At 41.2% G+C, this 21,756-nt stretch overlaps 1 protein-coding gene and 1 non-coding gene across 2 annotated transcripts in view; one reads left to right on the forward strand and one right to left on the reverse strand.

Annotated features, from left to right (window-relative positions):
* Positions 1 to 467: 467 nt before the first annotated feature.
* MPP4 (MAGUK p55 scaffold protein 4) overlaps positions 468 to 21,756 on the reverse strand; it is a 34,505-nt gene continuing 13,216 nt past the window's right edge. Inside the window, exons 10-21 of the mRNA XM_058549603.1 lie at positions 20,842 to 20,906; positions 18,911 to 18,928; positions 16,193 to 16,231; positions 14,265 to 14,285; positions 12,689 to 12,703; positions 11,510 to 11,551; positions 9,269 to 9,439; positions 7,968 to 8,048; positions 4,386 to 4,479; positions 3,889 to 3,997; positions 2,819 to 2,953; positions 468 to 1,005 (exon numbers count right to left, since the gene is read on the reverse strand). Coding sequence (XP_058405586.1) covers positions 814 to 1,005; positions 2,819 to 2,953; positions 3,889 to 3,997; positions 4,386 to 4,479; positions 7,968 to 8,048; positions 9,269 to 9,439; positions 11,510 to 11,551; positions 12,689 to 12,703; positions 14,265 to 14,285; positions 16,193 to 16,231; positions 18,911 to 18,928; positions 20,842 to 20,906 — 982 coding nt within the window. The 3' untranslated portion in view covers positions 468 to 813. The remainder of the gene's footprint in view (positions 1,006 to 2,818; positions 2,954 to 3,888; positions 3,998 to 4,385; positions 4,480 to 7,967; positions 8,049 to 9,268; positions 9,440 to 11,509; positions 11,552 to 12,688; positions 12,704 to 14,264; positions 14,286 to 16,192; positions 16,232 to 18,910; positions 18,929 to 20,841; positions 20,907 to 21,756) is intronic.
* Positions 1,935 to 2,037, forward strand: LOC131411084 (U6 spliceosomal RNA). Its single transcript, XR_009221479.1, has one exon. It is a non-coding gene; the product is annotated as a U6 spliceosomal RNA (small nuclear RNA).

Consider the following 21,756-nt stretch of genomic DNA (forward strand, 5'->3'; position numbering starts at 1 on the left):
AACTACAAATATTTTGAAGCACACACTCATAGTTAAAGCGAGCGGAGGGATGGTGTGGATATGGAGAAAGTTGGAGGATGATGCAGAAGATAAACACATAACAGGTGCAGGAGAAGCGACTGAAAGTCTCAGACCTAGGGAAGAAAGAAAAACAAGACTACGTGGAATAATATCCTCATCCTGTGGTTTTCTCAGATATTGGTCTCTAGGACTGAAGTCTATTGCCCTTTCCTAGTTTAGGCATAAATGTAGATATTGGCTTTTAGGAAAATTGATGGTTGTTACAGCTCTGAGCAGGAGACGACTTTTTCCTTGTAGCCTGTTGTGTAATGTGCTGAGGGTAGTGCAGTTTCTGTAGGTTTTGATGTTAGGTGTGAACTGTGTATATTCTTTCTTGCTGAGTTAGTCAAGTGAAAGCCATTTTCATAAAACAGAAGTTTCATAAGGTAAAATATAGTTTCTGAAATTAAATACTTATTTTATTTAGGAAAGCTCTTTTATCTAAATTGTACAAAGACCATATGAAATCTATAAAAGGTTCTTATATTCAGTGACTTAACATGGTTCATATTCCTACCAATTGCTGCATATGAGGTAAAGGAAAACATTTTTTTCTAAAAGCCAAATAGGTAACTCTACATAACTATACAATACAAATATATTTTCAAATAAGATTAATTAATAAACTGCAGCACTTTTAAGTTGCACACGTTGTAACAGGGCAAATGCTGCTGTTTTAGGTTGCAGCTGTTAGGCCAGAGCTCTGTAACAGGTGAACGTTGTTAAAACTCCAGCATGAAGCGGAAGGCCTCCTTAAGGCTCAGTATCAGAGGAAACCCACGTTGCTGGCACCCACTGCGGCTCCTCCTGCGCCTTCTGAACTGCAGATAGCAGCTGGGCACATGCATCTTGCAAGCGGTCATTCACAATCACGTGATCAAAAAACTGGCCAAACTGAGTCTCCATTTTTTGGGCTAAATCCTCCATCTCTTGTAGATCTTCATCCTTCAGGGGAAATAGAAACATATGGATAGCACAAACGTAACGAGTAATGAGACCAATAGAAATAATATGCAGCTTGTTATGATTACTGTTATGCAGCTGTTACATTTGGTTGTGAAGCTATTTATGAAAAGTTAGGTCAAATAAATGTGCTTTATTCTAAACCACAAAACTTATGTTTCTATCTTTAGTCTTACTTAACGTCTCCCTGGGCAAGTTTTCACAAAATTTAGTAACAGTTTGTAGACAGACCAATCCTCTCAACTTCCCATTTGGACTTAAAATATCTTGTTCTATTATCTAAACACTTGAAGCTCTCAAACAATATACAACATAAAACCAAAGAAAATTTACCAGTTAAATTTAAACACAAATTTCAAATGAACATTAATCTGATAAGAATGACATTATTTTGCAATACACAATGACCACTTTCAACATGAGGATGCTCTGACCCAGTTCTATTGAATTAGGCATACTTCAATTACCCTTTCCTTCATGATGACCTAATTCACCCTAATATCGTCTCTTTCTACTATTGTGAGATGTTCATTCAGTGAAGGTCATTTGGCCTTCACTGAGCACTAATGCAGTAAATTCATTGTTCTTATTTTATTTGTCGACAACAATTAAAATAGTACAACTCGTTGCCAATGCATCATAAACACAAATATAAATGCAGGCACTGGAATCTCGTGGCAGTACTGCTTTACAAGGTGACCTTACACATGATCCAGAAACAATTTTGTTCATTTGTTTAGATTACCATAAAAATAAGAACACAATTTTAAATGCCTGTAAGACTCAGAGAATATATCCATGGACTCCACTGTCTGAAATGCAAACTGGAGAGTCAGACCTTGATATAGTAATCATTGAAAACATATGAACATAAAAATAATGATAGAGAAAGGATAATATAAAGCTATCTTGTGCTCACTTCAGCAGCACATATACTAAAATTGAAATGATACAGAGATTAGCATGGACCCCGTGCAAGGATACATGCAAATTCATGAAGTATTCCATATGTTTAATTTCAGTTTTGCAAGATGAAAAAGTTCTGGAGCTCTGTTTCATGATGTGGATATACTTTACACTACTGAACTATACATTTAAAAATGGTTAAGATGGCAAGTTTTGTGCTTTATGTTATGTGTTTCTTACCACACACACAAAAATATTATGGATGCAATATCTTGATCTAGGTGATGGTTATCACTGAGCTGTACACTTAAGATTTATACACCTTGCTGAGTGTATGTTATGACTTAAAACATTTAAAATGGATTTAATGAAAAATATATATAAAACTGGAAAAAATTCACCTATTCTAGGAAGAGTTCACTGATTAATCCCATCTGGGTTGGCCCCTCTATTATTACTATCATCATTATTAAACATTTTTCATGTTTAAATATATATATAAAGAAAACTCATATTACAGATGAGATATACTCACTAGAGCATTTTTAAAGTAAACTCTCAAATGTTTTTGTGAAATAAATAATCCATTTTAAATACAAATACTAGGCTTGTGCACACCCAATTTCTATGTGTCTTTGCAAACTGTGGCTTGAGGGTCTTTTTTTTTTAAGTTAGACCCAAAAAAAGAAGAAAAAATAAGAGTAGCATCATAGCAGTTATTAAACTTTATTTTAGTATCTATAAATGATGTCCAGTAAAAAGGATAAATCATAAGGGCATTATTCATTAGAAACAAAAATTATATTCCTTGACATAGGGATGCTGTGGAAATAATAGTGATTTTTGACTGGGAAAAAAAATACATTCATCCATTGCCTCTGTGTCTTACCTTGAACTTCATGTCCACAAAGTAGTCTGTAATGATCTTGGCATTTTTCCGAGATTGCTTCATACAACTCATGTTAGATGGCTTTATGAATATGACATAGGGCTTCAGTTCATGGGTTCGAGCCACTTGAATACCCTACAGAGAAAAATTAAATGCACATTTAAAAACAGAAGTCTTAATTTTCTAGAGTCAACACGAATGTTCTCAAAATTTCTAAGATCAGAAATTAGCAATTATTTTTAGTTAGAGTAGATTCTCATGTGCCATCAAGTCCTAAACGCTAAAAAACATTTTAATAATTAAGAGATGGGGTTCTAGAATCAAAATTAAGTTCCAATCCTGGCTCTTCCTTTTACTGGCCATGACACCCTTACTGAAATCTGAGAGTAGGACTCTGTACATGATCTCACGGGACAAAGACAAAGACAGACTCTCCAGGCCGAGCAGCTGTTTCACTGTCTTCCCCTTCCTCTTACCATTATCTCACACTGGACACTACTGACACCTTCACGCTGACCACCAGCTTTGACCCAAGTAAGAACTCGTAACCCCTGATTCTATTTAGCACACAAGGTGTATTTTTAAATGACTATAGAAAATGCAAAGAAAATACAGGGATCATAAAAAGTGGGCCTACTCACTGTATGTTCTTTATCCTACCTTAACTTGCTCTCTCCTCCTCCGTTCCACATACAGTCTCCGGGAGATAGTTATAGATATGACAACGTAGGAACCTCACCTCATGTGTAAAGCAACATCTTCTTCCCCTCACAAGAAGTTACCTTTATGCCTTTGTGATCAAGGTCAAAGAAGATTCTAAGTTTTCTTCATGGCCACCCACTCAGTTCTGTTTTTGCGTCTGAGAAACTAGATTTCTTCCCCAACTAAAGACAAGATATTTGCCATTGATACTTCACATAAGATCCTGGCTCTCAGATATGGGAAGTGGTCTTACCCTTAAAAGGCTAACAGAATAAAATGTCTCAGCTGCAACCTACAGCATGTGCACAAATTGGATGACATGCATTCATTGCTTTGGGGAGACAGGAAATATTCCACCACCGACCCACCTGAGGCTCTAAGTCCAATACACAGATCTTTCCTTCATCAAGAACTGCTTGAACAGCATCCACGCTGGTGCCATACAGGTGGCCTTTGTACTCGCCATACTCAAGCATCCTGCAAGGGAGGGACAAAGAAACAAGAACTCTGTCTAGAAGTAAAATACTATTAGTAGTAACATGAAGATAAACTCCAACAGACTAGAATAAACTATGTGGACTTTGTTAGCACAAAAAGAATTAGTGGATATTCGACAGGAGAAAAAAATATTAGGAGATCTAGGACTTAACTCCTTCAAATTCTCTAAAATTTGCAACTCAATTCTGCTCCCTCTCCAAACCCAGCAAGTTGGTGTACTTATATATCAATTTACATTTCCTTGCTTAATTCTTCAGAAACAAAAAGAGGTTACCTCAGAAGCTTTGGATAATGCATAAAAATAGGGAATCTAATTTGAATGTCAAACAACCAGAGGCGGGGATCAGATTCCCACTGTCTAGTTTACCTGTGGCTATACACGAGGCTTTCAAATGCTTCCTTTGACACATAGTGGTACTCGCGTCCATTCATTTCATAACTCTTTTGGGAACGAGTAGTATCTATGAAAAAAAGGAAATTTTAAAAAAGGTTTTAGAATCTTCAAAATGTTTTGATTTATTACCAATATGCATTTGGATAAAGATGTCCAATCAATGGGGGCTGGCCAGGCGGCGCAAGCAGTTAAGTGCTCGTGCCCCGCTGTGGCGGCCGGGTTCGCCGGTTCCGATCCTGGCCACGCACCGACGCACCGTTTGGCAAGCCATGCTGTGGCAGCGTCCGGTATAAAAAGTGGAGGAAGACGGGCATGGATGTTAGTCCAGGGCCAGTATTCCTCAGCAAAAAGAGGAGGATTGGCAGATCTTAGCTCAGGGCCCATCTTCCTCACAAACACACACAAAAAGATATCCAATCAAAATAAATAAATGAATACATAAACATAGATAAATAAAATGCTAGAACCAAAAAGAGGGAGCCTGAATTGGTGATAAGAAAGTAGAAGTTTTCAGATCAAAATCAGTTCATGCATAAACCTTTATCACGTGCCCACAGAGTAGACTAGACAAGAATGTATTAGGTATACAGCCAGGACAGGGAGGCCCTGAGGGAACTCCTGCTCTTACTTCAAAACAGGCACTAGTGAGTCATGCGTGAGCCCTAAGCTGCCTGAAGGCCCCCAGGTAGCAATCGCAGCAATATCTCATGTTCAGATAGTGCATTTCCCAAGATCTCATTTCATCCCTCACACTCCTAGCTAGGTGGAATGCTATTATCTACAGTTTACTCATAAGCAACTGAGGCTTTAGAAAGTAACTAACTTACATACATAAGACTAATGGAAAGCAAAGTTGAAAACAAGAATCTAGGTGTTTTGACTCCTCCTAGACTAATGTTTTCTACTACACCAGACTGTCTCAGATTTGAAATGGAGACAGTCTGCATTCTTGCCCAGGTGCATTCATATCCGAGAGAGATGGTGATTAGTTTTAGGGATCTCCAGAAGGGAAAGATTGGTGGAGTCTGGATTCAGTCTGATTCTTTGATATGACCACTTTGATTATAGATTCTTCAGCTTAAATAGTACCTGGTATAGAACCCAGCAGTTGATTGAATATCTGAAAGTGATTCATTGTCTGCTCATCCATTTATTCAACTAATGTGTGCTGTGCTTATGTTCCAGCCATCATGTTAGGTTCTTAGAACACAAAGATGAATAAGATACAGTTCAAACTCTGTGTCCTGTATACACATACTACAAAGCTATTAGTCTCTTAATGTGCATTACAATAAATTTTCTTTATTCATCAAAAATTTGTGTATTTGCATTTGACAAAGTTTAAGGATGAAATAGATTAACACCTGATGATATCAACACATGGAAATGACCAAGTAGGAGCTTGAAACAGGCCCTAAATGATAAAAGGTGTTACAGACATTTAAGAGGCTCAAAAAGCAAATGTCATCCCGGGGTCATTTCTGTTTTTTCTTTATTTAAGCCTCACTTCAGATCCTTAGAGATCCTACATCATGTCACTTCTCCTATAGCTTTGTACTGAAAAGAATCCTAGTGAAACACTATAGCTCTCAGGTGACCGTAAATTGTGGTAATATAAACCTAAGATGACTCTTTCTCCTTGGCTTCTATTGGACTGTATTTTATATGGTAGGTTCAAGTCTTGAAATTGGTGAGTAACTCGAGGTATTTGTTTTAAGCTTAAAACTGTTCACTCAATTTAAAAAGGAAAATATTGGCAACATTTTCTCACTTTGAATTATGGCTATCCATATTTGTTACAATTCTTCTATGTTCTGTGGGCATTTTATTTTTATTTTTGAAAAATGGTGATTTCTGGGCCGGCCCGTGGCTTAGCAGTTAAGTGCGCATGCTCCGCTACTGGCGGCCCGGGTTCGGATCCCGGGTGCGCACCAACGCACTGCTTCTCCGGCCATGCTGAGGCCGTGTCCCACATACAACAACTAGAAGGATGTGCAGCTATGACATACAACTATCTACTGGGGCTTTGGGGGAAAAATAAATAAATAAAATTTAAAAAAAAGAAAAATGGTGATTTCTTTTGTAGTTTTTGTTTTTGAGATTAATGGCTATTCTTACACTTGTAAACAGTACTTAGCACAACATTTGGGGTGTGATCATAAAGCATGTCTCCCATTCTTTATGTCTCCCACTGCCCTTCTGTAAGCAAGACCTACCCCAGGCCCTGGATGAAAATCTAGCAGTTCCCATGAATCTTCTGACTACTCTTAGATTTTTAAAAAAAGTCTACCACCATTCATGCCACAAAACTCAGTCTCAATTTAATAATTAAAATTCTACTCCCACGTAATAATCAAAATTATGAACTTCATTTATATTTTAGGCTTCTCCTCCCCACATCTGGCTCAGACTTGCTGCACCCAGGCAAGCCGGCAGTCAGAGAAGCCAGAACTCAGGAAAGGGAGTATGATTCACTACTTCTCTCCCCTTTCACTGCATTTCTACTGCTCCTCCTCCAGTTTTATAACTCCCCAAGGCTAAGTGTAGAGAGAGAAGAGAGGAAACAGGGCAGGAAAATTCTTATAGGACTGATGCTGATGCTGATGTTGGCTGCTACTGGCTCTTTTTAGACTTGACAGATGTTTAAATCTGGCTCTTTCTCTCCTAGAGAATGTATTGGATTGTTTTGCAAACCCCACCACCACCACCATCATCACCGAGTATCTCACACCCACGTGTATTCTAGCTCATCATTTGTGATTTCCTCCACACTCTGAGGTATCTGGGGGGCCACTTTTGGCCTCCTACTGAGGCTTCCTCTTGGGCAGGAACTAAGACAACCCCAGGTTGACCTTCTCCTAGATTATCCCATCAGATTTGGTCCTTGGGAAACATCACAAATCTTTGGCTGTGATAGACTCTAAAAGGGCAGCTACCTCCCATACTACAGTGATTGGCCACCTCCTCTAAGCTCGCATCCTTCGGATTTTGGGGTATAATTCCGACACCAGTATTCTGTGCCCCCCAAACTGCAGGGAACACATATAAAGATGATTAAGTGGTTTCCTTAAGTTCCTCTCTCTTGCCTTGAGGTGAAGGGGAAGCACCCAGACCCACACACTCTTCCTGCCATGGATGGTACAATCATATGTATAGATTTATATAAAATTATACATGCATATATTAAAATTTTTAAATAAAAAAATAAATAAGATAAGGCATTTAAAGATTCAAGCACAGTCCTGGGAAGATAGTAAGTACTGAACAAATGTTAGCTATTATTGCTAAACATTAGTTTTCCTGAAAGGTCATCTGTATGATTGTTAAGAAATAAAGAAAGACAAAGCCTCCTTTTAAAAGCCTAGATAGCTACATGCAGTAAATCAATTCCCTTTATTAAAACAAATGTAGTTAGAAACATTAAGGACTATCCCTTGTGTCTTAGATTTCTACAACAAAGATGGTGTGATGTAGTTCAGCGAGATCAGTGCATCCACAGAGGCAAAGAAGGTTTTACCAAAACATGAACCTCTACGAAACAAGCACTAAACATACGTGGCACAGCACTTTGGAAATGGTTAGGATTAAGTTCAATAAGCTGTCTTCTCAGTTCATTTACTCCAACACCAGAAGGTCCTAAAGACAAAAGTCACATACAGAAATCATTAGATGTGGATAAATACATGTGGTGAAATCATCTTAGTCCTTCTATTGAAGAAACTTGAGAGCAAGTGTTTTTAGGGAAATTACATAGCTTCTCTTCCACAGATTGGAACAACCCCAGAAAACTCTTAGGAATTTTCCTGGTGACCCATGGAGTAACCCACACTTCTTCGACATTTAGAAATGAGGTAGGAAACTGCTGGAACCTGTCACGGCAGCAAACTTCACCTAATTTGGACATTGTGAGAATTCTCTGGCCTCATCTCAGATAATCTGAGACAACCTGCCTTTCCTCTTCAAATGAAGTTCCTACCAGGTCACAACCCAGAAATCAGCCTCCACAGTTATGGGTCCTGTGACTCATAGAATTCAGGGGCACGTTTCCTGACAGCTGGTTGAGTCAACACCCCCATGTCCAACTGGAGGCAGGGCTGACCTCCTGGGCACAGAGCCTGTGCAGTTACACAAGGCCCGTGCTTAGGATGCTGTGCTTGGTTTAGTGCTCTTCTTTGGCCACACTGAAATTCTTAATAATTTTTGAACAAGGGGCCCTTGTATTTTCATTTTGCCCTGGGCCTTGCAAATTTGTGGTCCTGGCTGGAAGGCATGTTGTTCTGCTCTTTAGGGGCCTGCCTTGATCACAAGTGGATACACAGAGAGGATGGCAGTAAGACGTAGGTCACTACTGCCACAAGGACCAGCTTTGCGGAGCTCTTGGTCACAAAAGCAGGTCACCTCAGCTCTACATTTGCCCTGTTCTTTAGCACCAAAGATACAGGATAGAAGATTTTAGACACCTCTCTACAGGAGGTGGCTACAAATTTCTTAGGGAAATGAACCTTATGGACTTTTTTTCCTAATATAGACCAGTGATCCAGTCTGGGAGAACACTTATCTATGCTTATAGGACAAATTCTAAACAGGCAAAAAAATCTCAGTTACAACCTCATCCTAATACAACTTGCTACTATACAAATTCATATACACCATGGCATACCACATTCACTGTAGACAAGAAAAGTATGATACAATGAAGCTTTATTTACAAACACACATATAAAACAGGCTTTATTATTTTTTAAAGTGTTTATATGGGTGTCCATAAAGAGTCCTACCTTTACCACTACTCCCAGCGCACGACTACTGCATCTAGAAGGAAAGCCTCGCTGTGGAGGAGGAGAGAGGGGGCGTACCCACGAGCACTACGAGGCGGTGCTTGTCCGACGGGCGGCGCTGGTACCTCACCACCTCCTCGTACGCGGCGCCCCCCGGCCCGCAGCGGCCGCTGGCACAGCGCCCCCTGGCGCGCAGCTGGCCGAGGTGCGACTTCCTGCGACAGAGGCGCATGCTGCGGCGGAAACCAGCTGGCGAGGGGGAAACGCGCAGAACGTCAGATCCAGGGCAGGGGGGGTTACTTCCTGCTTCACCTGCGGGCTCACGCAGGGACTGTGACCCGAAAGGGTTAACTACCAGAGCCACGTCTGTCTGAAGTCAGAAGACAGGGAGCAGTATGGAGGAAAAATGACAAAATGCCCCACGTTACCTCTAAGTGGCCTCCAGCCCCCGCTATGCGCCAGGCGTTGTACCAGGCGCTGCGGATACCGTGGTCAGCTAAACCAAGCCCATTTCCTCGTGAAACTTACATCTGATGGAGGAGCAGAGACAATAAACAACAACAATGGTGCTGAGAGAGGGGTGAGTGGGTAGAGGGCGACCGGGTGCTTCTTCAGGTAGGCGGCTCAGCCAGGCGTCTCTGAGACGCCGACCCCGAGCAGGAGTCTGGATGAAGGCCTGGAGCCAGCTCTGGAGGCGTGGGGGCGCGGGGCGCCGAGCCGTGCAGCCTGAGGGAACAGCAACCGCAGAGGTGCGGAGAAAGGAGCGCGCTTGGAGCGCTGGAGGAGGAGCTGGAGCCCCAGAAGCTTCGGGGCGGTGACAGCAGGGACAGTGGCGGGGAGTGGGGGTGGACAGGAGGCCGGGCGGTCACAAGGGCCTTGGCCAAGTGTTGGGTTGTGGTCAGAGTGGGACGGGAGATCATGGGATGGTTGAGAGACAGTGTGACATGATCTGTGTTTCTGAAGAATCCCTCTGGTTGCTGTGGGAGGGTGTAAACTGTAGGCACAGTAGGTGTAGCTCCGGGGAGGGCAGCTGGGAGGCTACTGCAGAGTCCAGGGGAGAGAGAATAGTGCTCGGGCTGAGTGGAAACAGGAGCAGGCTTATTACCCACAGACGGATACACTAAGACCCAGACAGGTTAGGTGGTCGCTCACAACTACGTGATCAGTGGCAGAGTTGGACCTCTTGGTCATGATTTCCAAATTCCTATGATCCTGCTTAATCTGCCTAGCGAATCACAGGGCTTTCTGGTACTTTCAGAGCTGTTCCCAGGTCCTCTCAGAAGATAGAGCTAGCGACTCTATGTGTGTGTATAAATACACGCACACACTTACATCTGTTTGTATCTATATATGTTGAAAACCATGAGTTCACACCAATACCCACAATGCCAATTTAACTACAGGATCCATTCCAGCCTTCCTCCCTTCTATATGTATAACTCCTTTCTCTGACAGTGAGAAACCTGGCTCTTATTATCCTCAATACACTTACTTATCAGATCAATCGAGAGCACCTGTGCAGGTGGGGGACGGTCAGTATCAGCACCTGGCAGTGTCAGAGCCCACGCTGGGTGAGGAGGGGGTTTTGCAGAGGCTGTGCGGGATCAGAGCCCTAGTGATGGCAACTGCCCTCCTCACTCTGGCTCTGACAACCCGCCCCAGGCTGCCATCATCCCTGCACAGATGCCCCCCAACTCTGTGCAGGCTCTGATGCCCCACCCCAGACTGCTTCCCCACTTCTGTGCAGATGCCCACCTGCTCAGCCTACCTAATGGCTTTGGAGCTGAATTATTCTGGAAGGGACACAGAAAGGTGGCCCCCTGTTTTTTTCAACCTCTCTTAATGATTCCAATATGCATCTAGGCCTGGGAACCACATTCTGCTTTACAGACCCTGCAGCCCTGCTGTTCTCCCACCGGCTCACGGAAGGAGGAAGCCCAGGTGGTTTAATGAGTGGTACCTGGTCCTGCAGAAAGCTCCCCCCAGTTGACAGATTATGGAAATATGGCCATAAAACTAAGTTTAGTAGTCAGAGAATTGGTCTCTGGAGTAAGATAAATACATCTTGGAACAGAGTGGAAGTAAACGAAAGATTTGTGTGTTTTCAAACAGAGAGAGATCCAGTGTAAACTAGACCAATTACAATGAATGATCAATAGATCAGAATATTGACCCAAAAAAGAAGATAGAGGGAAACCAGAGGAAGGAACAAGTTTGTAAATGTCCATCAGCAAAAGAAGCTTTCAGAAGAGTGTCAGGCTGGTATGAATATAACTTAGCAAGTGACAAAGACCCAACCTCTTATTAAGCATCACCTACCGATAAAGAACTTCTGCCCATAGCCAACGAATTCCTCCCTGTCTGGAACACAGAGAAAGGCAGGAGCAGCATATGTGGAGGAGGAGGAGAAGTTCACTTAGAACAGGTGCATGAAATCATCTTCAAATCTTCACATGACCCTAAGTCAGTACACGGCAGCCCAGCTGAGTGCACCCTTGAGTGGCTTATTGAGGAACGTCCTGAGCCCTTCCCATCCTCTCACGTGCACTGGGCAGAGACACGCTCCAGAATTTCAGCAACACACTGAATACACTCTGTCTAGTGTGACGGGGAACGAAAAGCTATTTCAGGCTTGTTTAAAATTATAAGAAAGATACTGAGTCATAGTAAAAACATATAAAAATTGTGTATATATTTTTAAACATGCGACAAGAAAACTGATTTAAAAAAAGAAACAGAAAAAACGGCTTTGGCCTTAACTTGTAGATAAGGTGTTCTGCAGGTCCTATAATTAATCCTTTTGTTAGAAATGTGTTTTTATTTTCTCCCTCACAAAATGGTTTCTTCTGTATAAAATTAGTGTTTGCTCTCTGGCTGCCAACTGGCCAGGAATCTAAGAGACAAAAGGGAGGGAAACTGTGCCCAGCGGCTATGAACCATATAGGGCTTATTTAAAGTCCTGTCTCTGCTTCCCATTGGGGTCCCAGAAAAATTATTACAAACTCCAGAAAAAAAATATCATTTTCAAATTACTGTTTACTAACATATGTTCCTTTTCACCTTTACAACTCTGTTCTGATCACTGAAAAAATATATAAAGAGCTTTTGGTCATAGAATTAACTGACATATACAATCTTTTTTTCTTAACTTTTTTTTTTTTAAACACACATTTTAAAATGTAAAGAAAACACACCAATATCAATTTCATCTTCTGGTAAATAAGCATATTTTTCTAACTGAACTACATCAATAAATTTAAAATGAAATGTTTACTTAGGGATATATTCATAAAGCTTAATTATTTTCATTGTTCATTTTAAAATATTTTCTTACAAATTGAATATTTCATCATTGAAATGAAAAATCATTAAAATATCATATCTTAAAATATCATATCTTAGCTTAAAAGTTACCCTGTCAAGTTTTTACTTTAAGGCACTGAAACATCTTGAATATAGCTCTATTTGGCTAACCCAGGAAATAAAAACAACAATTACCTTCTGAAAGTTCCTCTAGATATTTGGGTAAGTGCAGAAACAGACATTATAAAGTTAGGACTTTGAGAAGATCAAGTTAGTCATCAAGGAAAGATAAACGACAAAAGCAAGGCATTCATGTCACCCTTGGAGAAAGTTGTAACTTATGTGAGGCCTGGCCAATGAGCAGCACACAACTGGGAACTCAGAAACTCATGTGACTTGACTCTGCTGCTCAGAGGACAATAACTTTTTCTGCAAGTTGCATATCTCTATTCTCCTTGAAGGCTTGTAGTCCACGAAGACTCCTCTCTACTTGGTTGGCACAAAATGAGGCTTAATAGGGAGAAATTACAGGAAGGCAATTGATTTGAGCCTCCTCCCCCTCCTCTCCCAGAGGCCGTGTGGCTGCAGTCCTGTGAAGAGGAGGAAGTGGGGGAAGGGGCTCTGGGGCAGCCTCTGGCCTGAGCGTCCTCTTTCCTCACCCCTCCCTGGGTCCAGTCACATACTTCCATCTCCAGCTGGCCCCTTGAAGACAGGTGGATCTAACACAAAGGCTCGTTTGCATGTGATAAGAGAAAGAGGGACGTCACTTAATTGAAATAGGGATAATATGCCAAAGCAATTATAGAAGGAGGGAATGGAAAAAAGGAGGGAACCTAAGATTGGAACGTGGAAGTAGGTGAGTAATGTTAGCATGCCCCAAAAGGCTGCCATTTTTCAAAAATACTCTGTGGGATCTGTGTTGTTACTACAGAGGTCAATGTGATTTTGAGGGACTGACACTTGATGATACCATGTGTTATCAATAACAAATAACCTAGTAAAGAAAAAGAAAATAAGTCAGTATAGATACCTCACTCCAGGTTATTTACCATCAGTATGGAGTAGACAGATGTGTGGAATAGATTATTCAGTAATTGCAAAGAAATGTCTTTTATTCTGTTCAAATGTCTCTCTCCATAATGATTGTCTTCTAAACCACCAAGCTTTTCATGTTACATTTTGTGAAAACTTACATAACTATTGTGTATTAAAGAACTACTCATTTCTATTTGTAATGAGTTTGCCCAGCAGGACATTCAAAAGATTGTGCAGGACGGTTTCATACACTGCAGGGCGTCTAGCATTCCTGATTCTTGCCAGGGCGAAGGCCAGTAGTGCCCCCAATCAATGTGACAACCAAAAAGTGCCTTCACAGAGTTCCAAAATGCCCCTAATGGGAAGTAGGGGTTAAGGTGAAATTTAGAATATCTCACAACTATACTGTTGATGCATTTAAACAATTATTGTATCAAATCCCCAAATAAGTGTTTAAATTATACAAAATTTGGAATTTACATTTAAAAATAAGTATGGAGGCCTGCCCCGTGGCTTAGTGGTTAAGTGCGAGCACTCTGCTACTGGCGGCCTGGGTTCGGATCCCGGGCGTGCACCGACGCACCGCTTCTCCGGCCATGCTGAGGCGGCATCCAACATACAGCAACTAGAAGGATGTGCAACTATGACATACAACTATCTACTGGGGCTTTGGGGGAAAAATAAAAAAATAAAAAAATTCTAAAAATAAGTATGAAATACTCATTTTTTTACTTACCAGATTCAAATGTTTCTTCATCTATGGTTTTCCACGGACGCAAAAAACCAAAAAGTGTCATTACTTTTCCATCCACACTGAGTCTATATTTTAACAGTCTAATTCTCTGACCCTATGCTTCTGTACATGCACCACCTTGAAACATGTTTTCCTAAATCAAGGCCGAGCCAGTGGTGTCTCTACTGCACATACAAGCCTTGAATGAGATATATGGGATTAAGCAGTTGGGCTGTGATGACAAGCAGGGGTGCAGCAGGAGCTTAAAATAAATAAAACAGTAGAATAGAAGAGAATAAATAAAATAAAAAAGAGGCTCAGAGGGAAGGGGAAGGTGGAGTGTCGTGGGAAACTCCTCCAGATTGTTGGATACCGCACAGCTTTGCTGCCAGAGAGCTTGCCCACATAGGAGGGATGAGCCGTGCCTGAAGATTTGGGGGTCCTGAGCAAGCAAGGTGTAGCAAGGAGAACTAGCCTGGGAGTGGTTTGCTTGGGTAGGCCTGTTCAGGTGATGAGAGATCTGAGATATAAACCAACTTACTCATCAGTTCAAACAATTCTTGTTAGCATTTTGAATTTAAGGATTAGGAAACCAGAATTTATATGGAGAGCAATTTGAACTATACAGCAACATTATCGATGCACACATCCTTGGGTCAGGCTGTGCTGCATGTAAGGTGTACTCACATGTGTGAAACCGTATACTTATAATAAAGGTAGTCATTGTTTATAACAGAAAAGATTGGACATAAACATCTACCAATAAGTGATTATATAAATCACAACTTATTTAACCAATAAGCTCTTTAAAAAAATATGAAGAAGCTCCTTATATACTAAGATGGAATCATCTCCAAGACATAGAATCTTAAGAGCCAGGAACAGAACAGTGTACATAGCATACCATCAAAGCGTACATGAATTCGTGTTTTAAAAAAAGGTGAGAATGAGGGTGGGGGAGAGGAGAAGAAAACATACACCATTGCTTTTATATGCACAGACTATGTCCGGAGGGATAGAGGAGACACCGAGAGCATTTATTGCCCCAGGAAAGAAAACTGAGCAGGGGAACAGGGAGAAAGAGGACCTTTTACTGAATGTACTTTTGTAGTTTTTGAATTTTGAAATATGTGAATGTGTTACTTAATAAAAACTTTAATTAAAATTATAGGAAGGAAATGAATATTACTGCAAGTTAAAAAAAATTGAGTGTGTACTTGGTAACATAAATATAGTGTCAGCATTACTCTGTAGTTGTTCTGGAATACGAAATACCCAGTATTTAAAGATTTCATATTGTTCTTTAATTTCTAAAAACTAGATTAACCTATAAAGCGAAGACAAATTCGCCTGTCAGACTAAAGACTCTCCAACTAGTCTCCCAACAAAAGCCTAGTGATTCTTGAGCCAACCTTAGTTCTGCCACTAAATCTGAAAAACCTTTTCCCAATTTACAAAAAAAATTTAAGAATAGAAATGTAAAAAGTTTTCATATATTTCTCAAAAATTTGGAACCCACTACTATTTATCTATACTAGGATCTATCAGAAGATGGTATCAGACAATAACAAAATATATGTTTTGCTTTTTAAAAATTTGATATCTCAATATTTTGTAGTATTTCACAGAGAGCACGGTGGTTTCCAGATATCCCACCTGAGTGCTACTATGTGTTCCTGTGATCATTTCCAAAATACTGCCCTCTAGAGCGCTTCCTAGAAGATTGGTTTGGAGCATGGAGACATTCCTACAGCTGTGCTTCCCTTCCAAGCGCCAGAACCACAGGAAAAGGCTGGCAGGAGGGATTCGGTTTACACATTTCTTCCAGAGGAAAGGCCTGTGGCCCCTTTGGCCGACTCTGCTTCAGAAAATCTATAGCTGAGGGGCTTCGTGTTTCTACTAGTGGTCAATCTACCGAGAGGAAATGCTACCTGCTTCCACACACTTCTCGTCAATCTTCATGTCGTCTTCTGTAAAAGAGCACAGAAAGAGAAAAGTGAACTTAAAATGCATTAGCATCACAAACAACATTCCCTACGCATAGGCTTATGTCAATAAAACTCAGAGCACCCTGTAATAGTTACTCATACCACTATAGCTCACTGGGAGAGATAAAAAAGGACTCTACTGTACTAATGAAAATGTATGATATGGGAGGCTAACAACAAAATGGTTAGAATATAAAAGCATAGGCTTTTGAATGCTGGACAAATTGGTTTCCCTCTAAGCCTTGGTTTTCTATCTACAGTGGGGACAGTAATCATACCTACTGCACAGGACAGGAGTAATGGAGACAATGCATGAAGAGCTCAGGCACGTGGTGTGCTCACTAATGCTAACGAGTTTTCCCTTTAGCTTGCGTACATATAAGAGAATAAAAGAATATAACTTTTAAAACTAATCATCCTAATACTCAAAACCCTTTAATAACATGACCCAAGCCCAACTTGGAAAGCTCTTGTCATCTTCTCTCCTTCACGAGTTTCACACCCCTTCTAGAGCAGACACTGCTTCTCCCTCTGTGCTTCTGCTCACGCGATTCCCTTTGCCTGTAATGCTTCAAGGTCCATCTCAAACACCCATCCAAATGAATGCCCCTGCCACGGACTGCAGAGCATTTTCTTCCCACTACCTTAAATTCTATGACTGCACATCTACTCTGCCTTGTGATATCATCATTGGGTGTTTGCCTCATTCGCCCCTAGACAGCTCCTTGAAAGTGGAAACTGTCCTGCTAATTTTCACATACTTTACAGAGTGTAGAACGGTGTCTTGCACACAACAGGTACATGAGAAATTATTTATTAAATTGAATTGAATTTTCCTTTTAATATCAAAACAGTCGATTTGAATATATGTTCTGAAAAAATAATTTCTTTCAGCACTGTGCATCTTGTGCCTCACACAGTGCCCAGCACTTCCCAGGTGACCAATAAATAGTAGTTTAATAAATAGGTCTTACACATATTCCAAAAGTGCAAATTATAGTCTGTATAATAATCTGTAATATAATAAACTTGTCACCACCTCCTTAAGGACCACGTCATTAATTAATGTTTTTTAAGTAAAATGTGCAATATGAAAAATTGTATGAAATAACACTGTTTTACAGAGATAGGAGCACAGATAAACAAGTCACATGGCTGAGATTTTCAGCAGGCATTCAATTCCTTAGATGCATTTAGAGATTATTTTCCAGATCAGTAATTTGTAACAACAGAGAATTCATTAGTTCCTAGGACATAACTATAGGTTTTTTTTTTTTTTTTAAAGCAAACAAAATCTACAATTGTCATTCCTGTTTTACAGAGACCAGGGGTGAGTAACAGCACGAGAAGCCCTGATTTTTCTAATATGTAACTCTGGGTTCTCAGAGAGCCACTGATTTGCTCTCTCAAAATCAACAATTCCACACGCTGGGCTAGGGTGAGCACTAAGGACTGAAGTGTATCCTCCCAAAATTCATATGTTGAAGCCCTAGCCCCTAGTATGACTGTATTTGGAGATGGGGCCTTTAAGGAGGTAACTAAGGTTAAATGAGGTCATAAAGTGGGGACCTGAGCCAAAAGGACTGGTGGCCTTATAAGAAGAAAAGACACCAGACTGATCTCTCTCTCTCTCTTTCTCTCTCTCTCTCTCTCTCTCTCTCTCTCTTCCTCCCTCTCTCTTCTCCCCACTTCCCCCTGCCCCACATTCACAGGGGGAAGGCCGTGGGAGCACACAGAGAAGGCAACTGTCTGCAAGCCGGGTAGAAAAGTCTCCCCAGAAACCAACCTTTCCAGAACCTGGATCTTGGACTACTAGCCTCCAGAACTATGATAAATAAGTATCTGTTCTTTAAGCCCCCCACCTGTGGTGTCTCCTTACAGACTGACAGCAGCCTTGTTACCCACCAAGACCACAGAGACCCAGCCCTTTCCAAAGACCTGCCCATGCTCCCTTCCTGCCTTCCCCTTGCCGATTTCAGGGGTGAAATGTGGGTGGGGACCAAGGGGATTGCTCTTCTCTCTTCTCTCACCGTCTGCACAAGCAGACAGACAGCATCTTGCTTTCTAGATTTTGTGAGTGAGTGTGTGTGAGTATGTACGAGTGTGTGTGTGTGAGACATCATTATGAGGTATCTGGGTGTCTGGACCTGGAGAAGGAGAGAGGTAATAACCAGAGGTCCCATTTGCCCCTGGTGCGGGGCCCTTCAGACACACAGAAACTTCAATCCAGACTACACTGCTTGCAACTTCTGACAATGTTCTTACCTTCTCTGAATCTCAATCCTTTCATCCATAAAAGGGGAATAACAATTTCCTTACAGGGTTATTTTTAGACATTGCGTGCAAAGCAGTTGAAATAAAACAGCAGATCAGTTTCACAACTTTTATTGAGTTCTGACCATGTGCTGTGTTAGACTCTGGGCTGCATATAGATATTGGCTCTCTTTTCTTTTATTCCTCTCAGTGTTAGGACAATTACACTGTGTGTGCGTTCTTTTGACTGACATCTTTTATAAATTAGTCTATTAGTGACTAGCATACCATAAGGTACATAGGAAGAGCTTAATAAGTAGCTGAACTAAATTGAAGTGAATTCAGAAAACTACAGGAAATTTCTAGGAGACTTTGGAGATGAGTTTTTTTCCAAATACTATTTCTTACCTTCTTCCATGGAAATCGCTGGGTACAGATGAATGAAGTAGGGAAAAAAAAGAAAAAAGAAAAAGAAGAGAGAGAGATGGCACAATAGTTTATGCTGTAGTTTCTCAAATGAATTTACTTACAGTAAGGAAAGCAAAGTGCCAAAATTATTCTATAGAAATTCGGTGGAGATTTAGTAACAAAATGATAAGGGAATATCCTATAGAAACGGATACGTTTATGAGCCTTGTTGGGAATGGATCTACTTGCTTCTGGTGAGTCCTACTCCCTTCTATCCCAATAAGATCTATAAGGGTTGCATTCTACTGATTTCTGAATTAACGTGCTTATTCTGCATATTTTATGAACTCAAATCTTGAATGGAAGAAAGGAAAGAAAGAAGAAAGAGAGAGAGAGAGAAAGAGAGAAAGGAGAGAGAGAGAGAAGGAAGGGAGGAAGGGACAGAAAGAATGATGCCAACTATAAATGCATCTTCTGTAAATAACTTTTTAATAACCATCTGTAAACTAACATAGGCCTGGAATTTTTCAGTAACTCTTTTTTTTCCAATAACTCTCAATTAATAAAATTGCCAATACCTCTTGAGTCAGTAACCTGCTCCTGAGATTTTTTTTCCTATGGTAACATTTATGCAGAGCAGAAAGATACAAAATAACATTTATTGCAGCATCATGTACAACAATTAAAACCTAATAGTTTAGAAAATGACTGTGCTCCATCAGAAACATCCCTGTGAGAGGTGACCCTTTAAGTCAGGGGCTCCAACTCTGGGATTCCCGGACTTAGAGATTTGTAAGGATAATAATATGGGGCTGCAATCTATTTTCATGGACTTTTCCAAAAGTCTCATATAAATAGCACTTAGGCTACAAGAGCAAATTAAATATCAACCAGTGGTCATACTAGTTATCAGATACTGATTAGAAGCTTAATTACCATTTCCATGTGCCTTTGAAAAATGAAATAGGAAAATGAGTTAAAGAAGTACTTCAATCTGATTTGGTAAACAAACTTTTTCAAAACACAGGAGAAATAACTAAAATGTCTCTATATCATGAGAAATGTTTCTGATAAAATGTTAAGTTAAAAAAAGATAACAAGTGGTATTGCAGCTGTTACTGTCACCATGTAAAATGTGTTTCCATAACTGGAAGGTAGTATGAAAATACTGTCAGTGTGGAGGAATTGTAAGAGTGTTTTCTTTCAGAAATGTCTCTATAGTTGTCATCATATCTTTTGAAGAGAAAAATAAAAGAGAAAATAACTTTCAGCTTAGAGCAGTGAGAAATAAAGTGGGTGAGGACTTGCCATGGCAAATCTGTTGATACTGTTGTCTACGTTAGCGCCCTTCCAGCCTCCTCTACATGCCCCCCCCTCCCCGAAAGCCACAGCGCCCTTTATGAAGGCAGGAAGCCCGTCACAAGCATTCACCACCGTGGATGCCTTTCCTAACCATTCCCCCACTGCAATTTGCATAATACTGTCCAGCAAACAAACTACATTCCTTAAGTAGCAATGCAGTCCCATGTTTATTCATCAGAGGCACACACAGCTGTTAACCAGAGCTTCTGAACAGTGTGACATTTAGCCCCGCTAAAGAGAACCCAGATGGTCTGTGTGCAGTACATATACTGCCCTGCTCGCCAGTATATTATAATGTATATGCTAGCTGCAGGGACTGGGAGGACTTCAAGTTGGGGAGCCATCACTGAAAGTGTCTCCAACACGAGAATATTTGCATTTTCATAAACTGAAAACTCTTCTAAATCCAAAGAAACGAACATCTATGGTAGGATTTCAGACAGCTGTCAGGAGGTTATAGGGGGCAGTGGGGACATTTATAGATCCTCTCCAGGGCAGGAAGCCAGCCTGGGAGAGGGAGCAGGCTTCCCCACGAGGCACACGCTGGTCTGAGGTGTCAGCACACTCACATATGCTTGATTTGACGTGGGTGTGAGGCTGGTATGGCTGAGACCACCAGAACTCCCGTTGCTTCCTATGCAAAAAGAAATACACCATGAGAAAAAAAAATCGACTCGGGTTAACCCAGATGAAACAGATCCAGGCCAGAATGTTTCCTAGAATTCTGCTGCCTCCACCCAGGTAAAAAGGGAGATTTCTTCTCCAAACACATTGTCAAATACATTCTCCAAAAACACAAACTTTCTTACCATTTTTTCCGGCCTCACAGGATCTTCTCACAGCCTCGCTGACTGAGAGTGAAAGTCTGGCTCATGACCGCTAGTTCACAAGCCACAGAGCTCCAATAACGACCCACGGACCCCTGCCTCTCTGCACGTCAGCCTGCTTCTGCTGGTCTCAGAATTTCCATGGCATGTTCCAGTTTCCCTCCCACGCTGTTGATGCTCTGCAGTCTCTTTAGAGCCACAAGAATTTCAGTTCCTTCTACTGTCCTTTATTTGTGCACCAATCCAGTGAACCTGTCATTTCTGTGTGCTCCTTGCAAGACCCCCACCCTAGCCTCCTTGCCACTTTCTGCCCTGAGACCGGAAGGACTAATCTCATTAGGCCTTTATCCCTGTTCGCGTCAGCCCCCAAGCTCAGGTCATCCTTCTCTGCTGCACTTTAATCCCTATAAGGCTCTGTCCACCCCGTTCCCTGAAGCCCTCCACACCCCCTCGGGGACTCACGGTAAATCTTCAGCGAATATCTCAGACCTCAGCCTCTTCTCTGAGTGAGCCCTCCACCTTCTTGCCCTAAGTAACACCCGGGTCTCCCTGAGGTCACTGCTCCCTTTCAAGGGGTGGCTATCTCTTCTCCCACTCCCAGTGGTGAGCTGGTAAACCAGCTCCAGGGGAAGGGCAGCCCTGATGTGTGGCTTCTGC

The sequence above is a fragment of the Diceros bicornis genome, chromosome 10 (genome assembly GCF_020826845.1).
Source record: "Diceros bicornis minor isolate mBicDic1 chromosome 10, mDicBic1.mat.cur, whole genome shotgun sequence".
Lineage (NCBI taxonomy): Eukaryota > Metazoa > Chordata > Mammalia > Perissodactyla > Rhinocerotidae > Diceros > Diceros bicornis.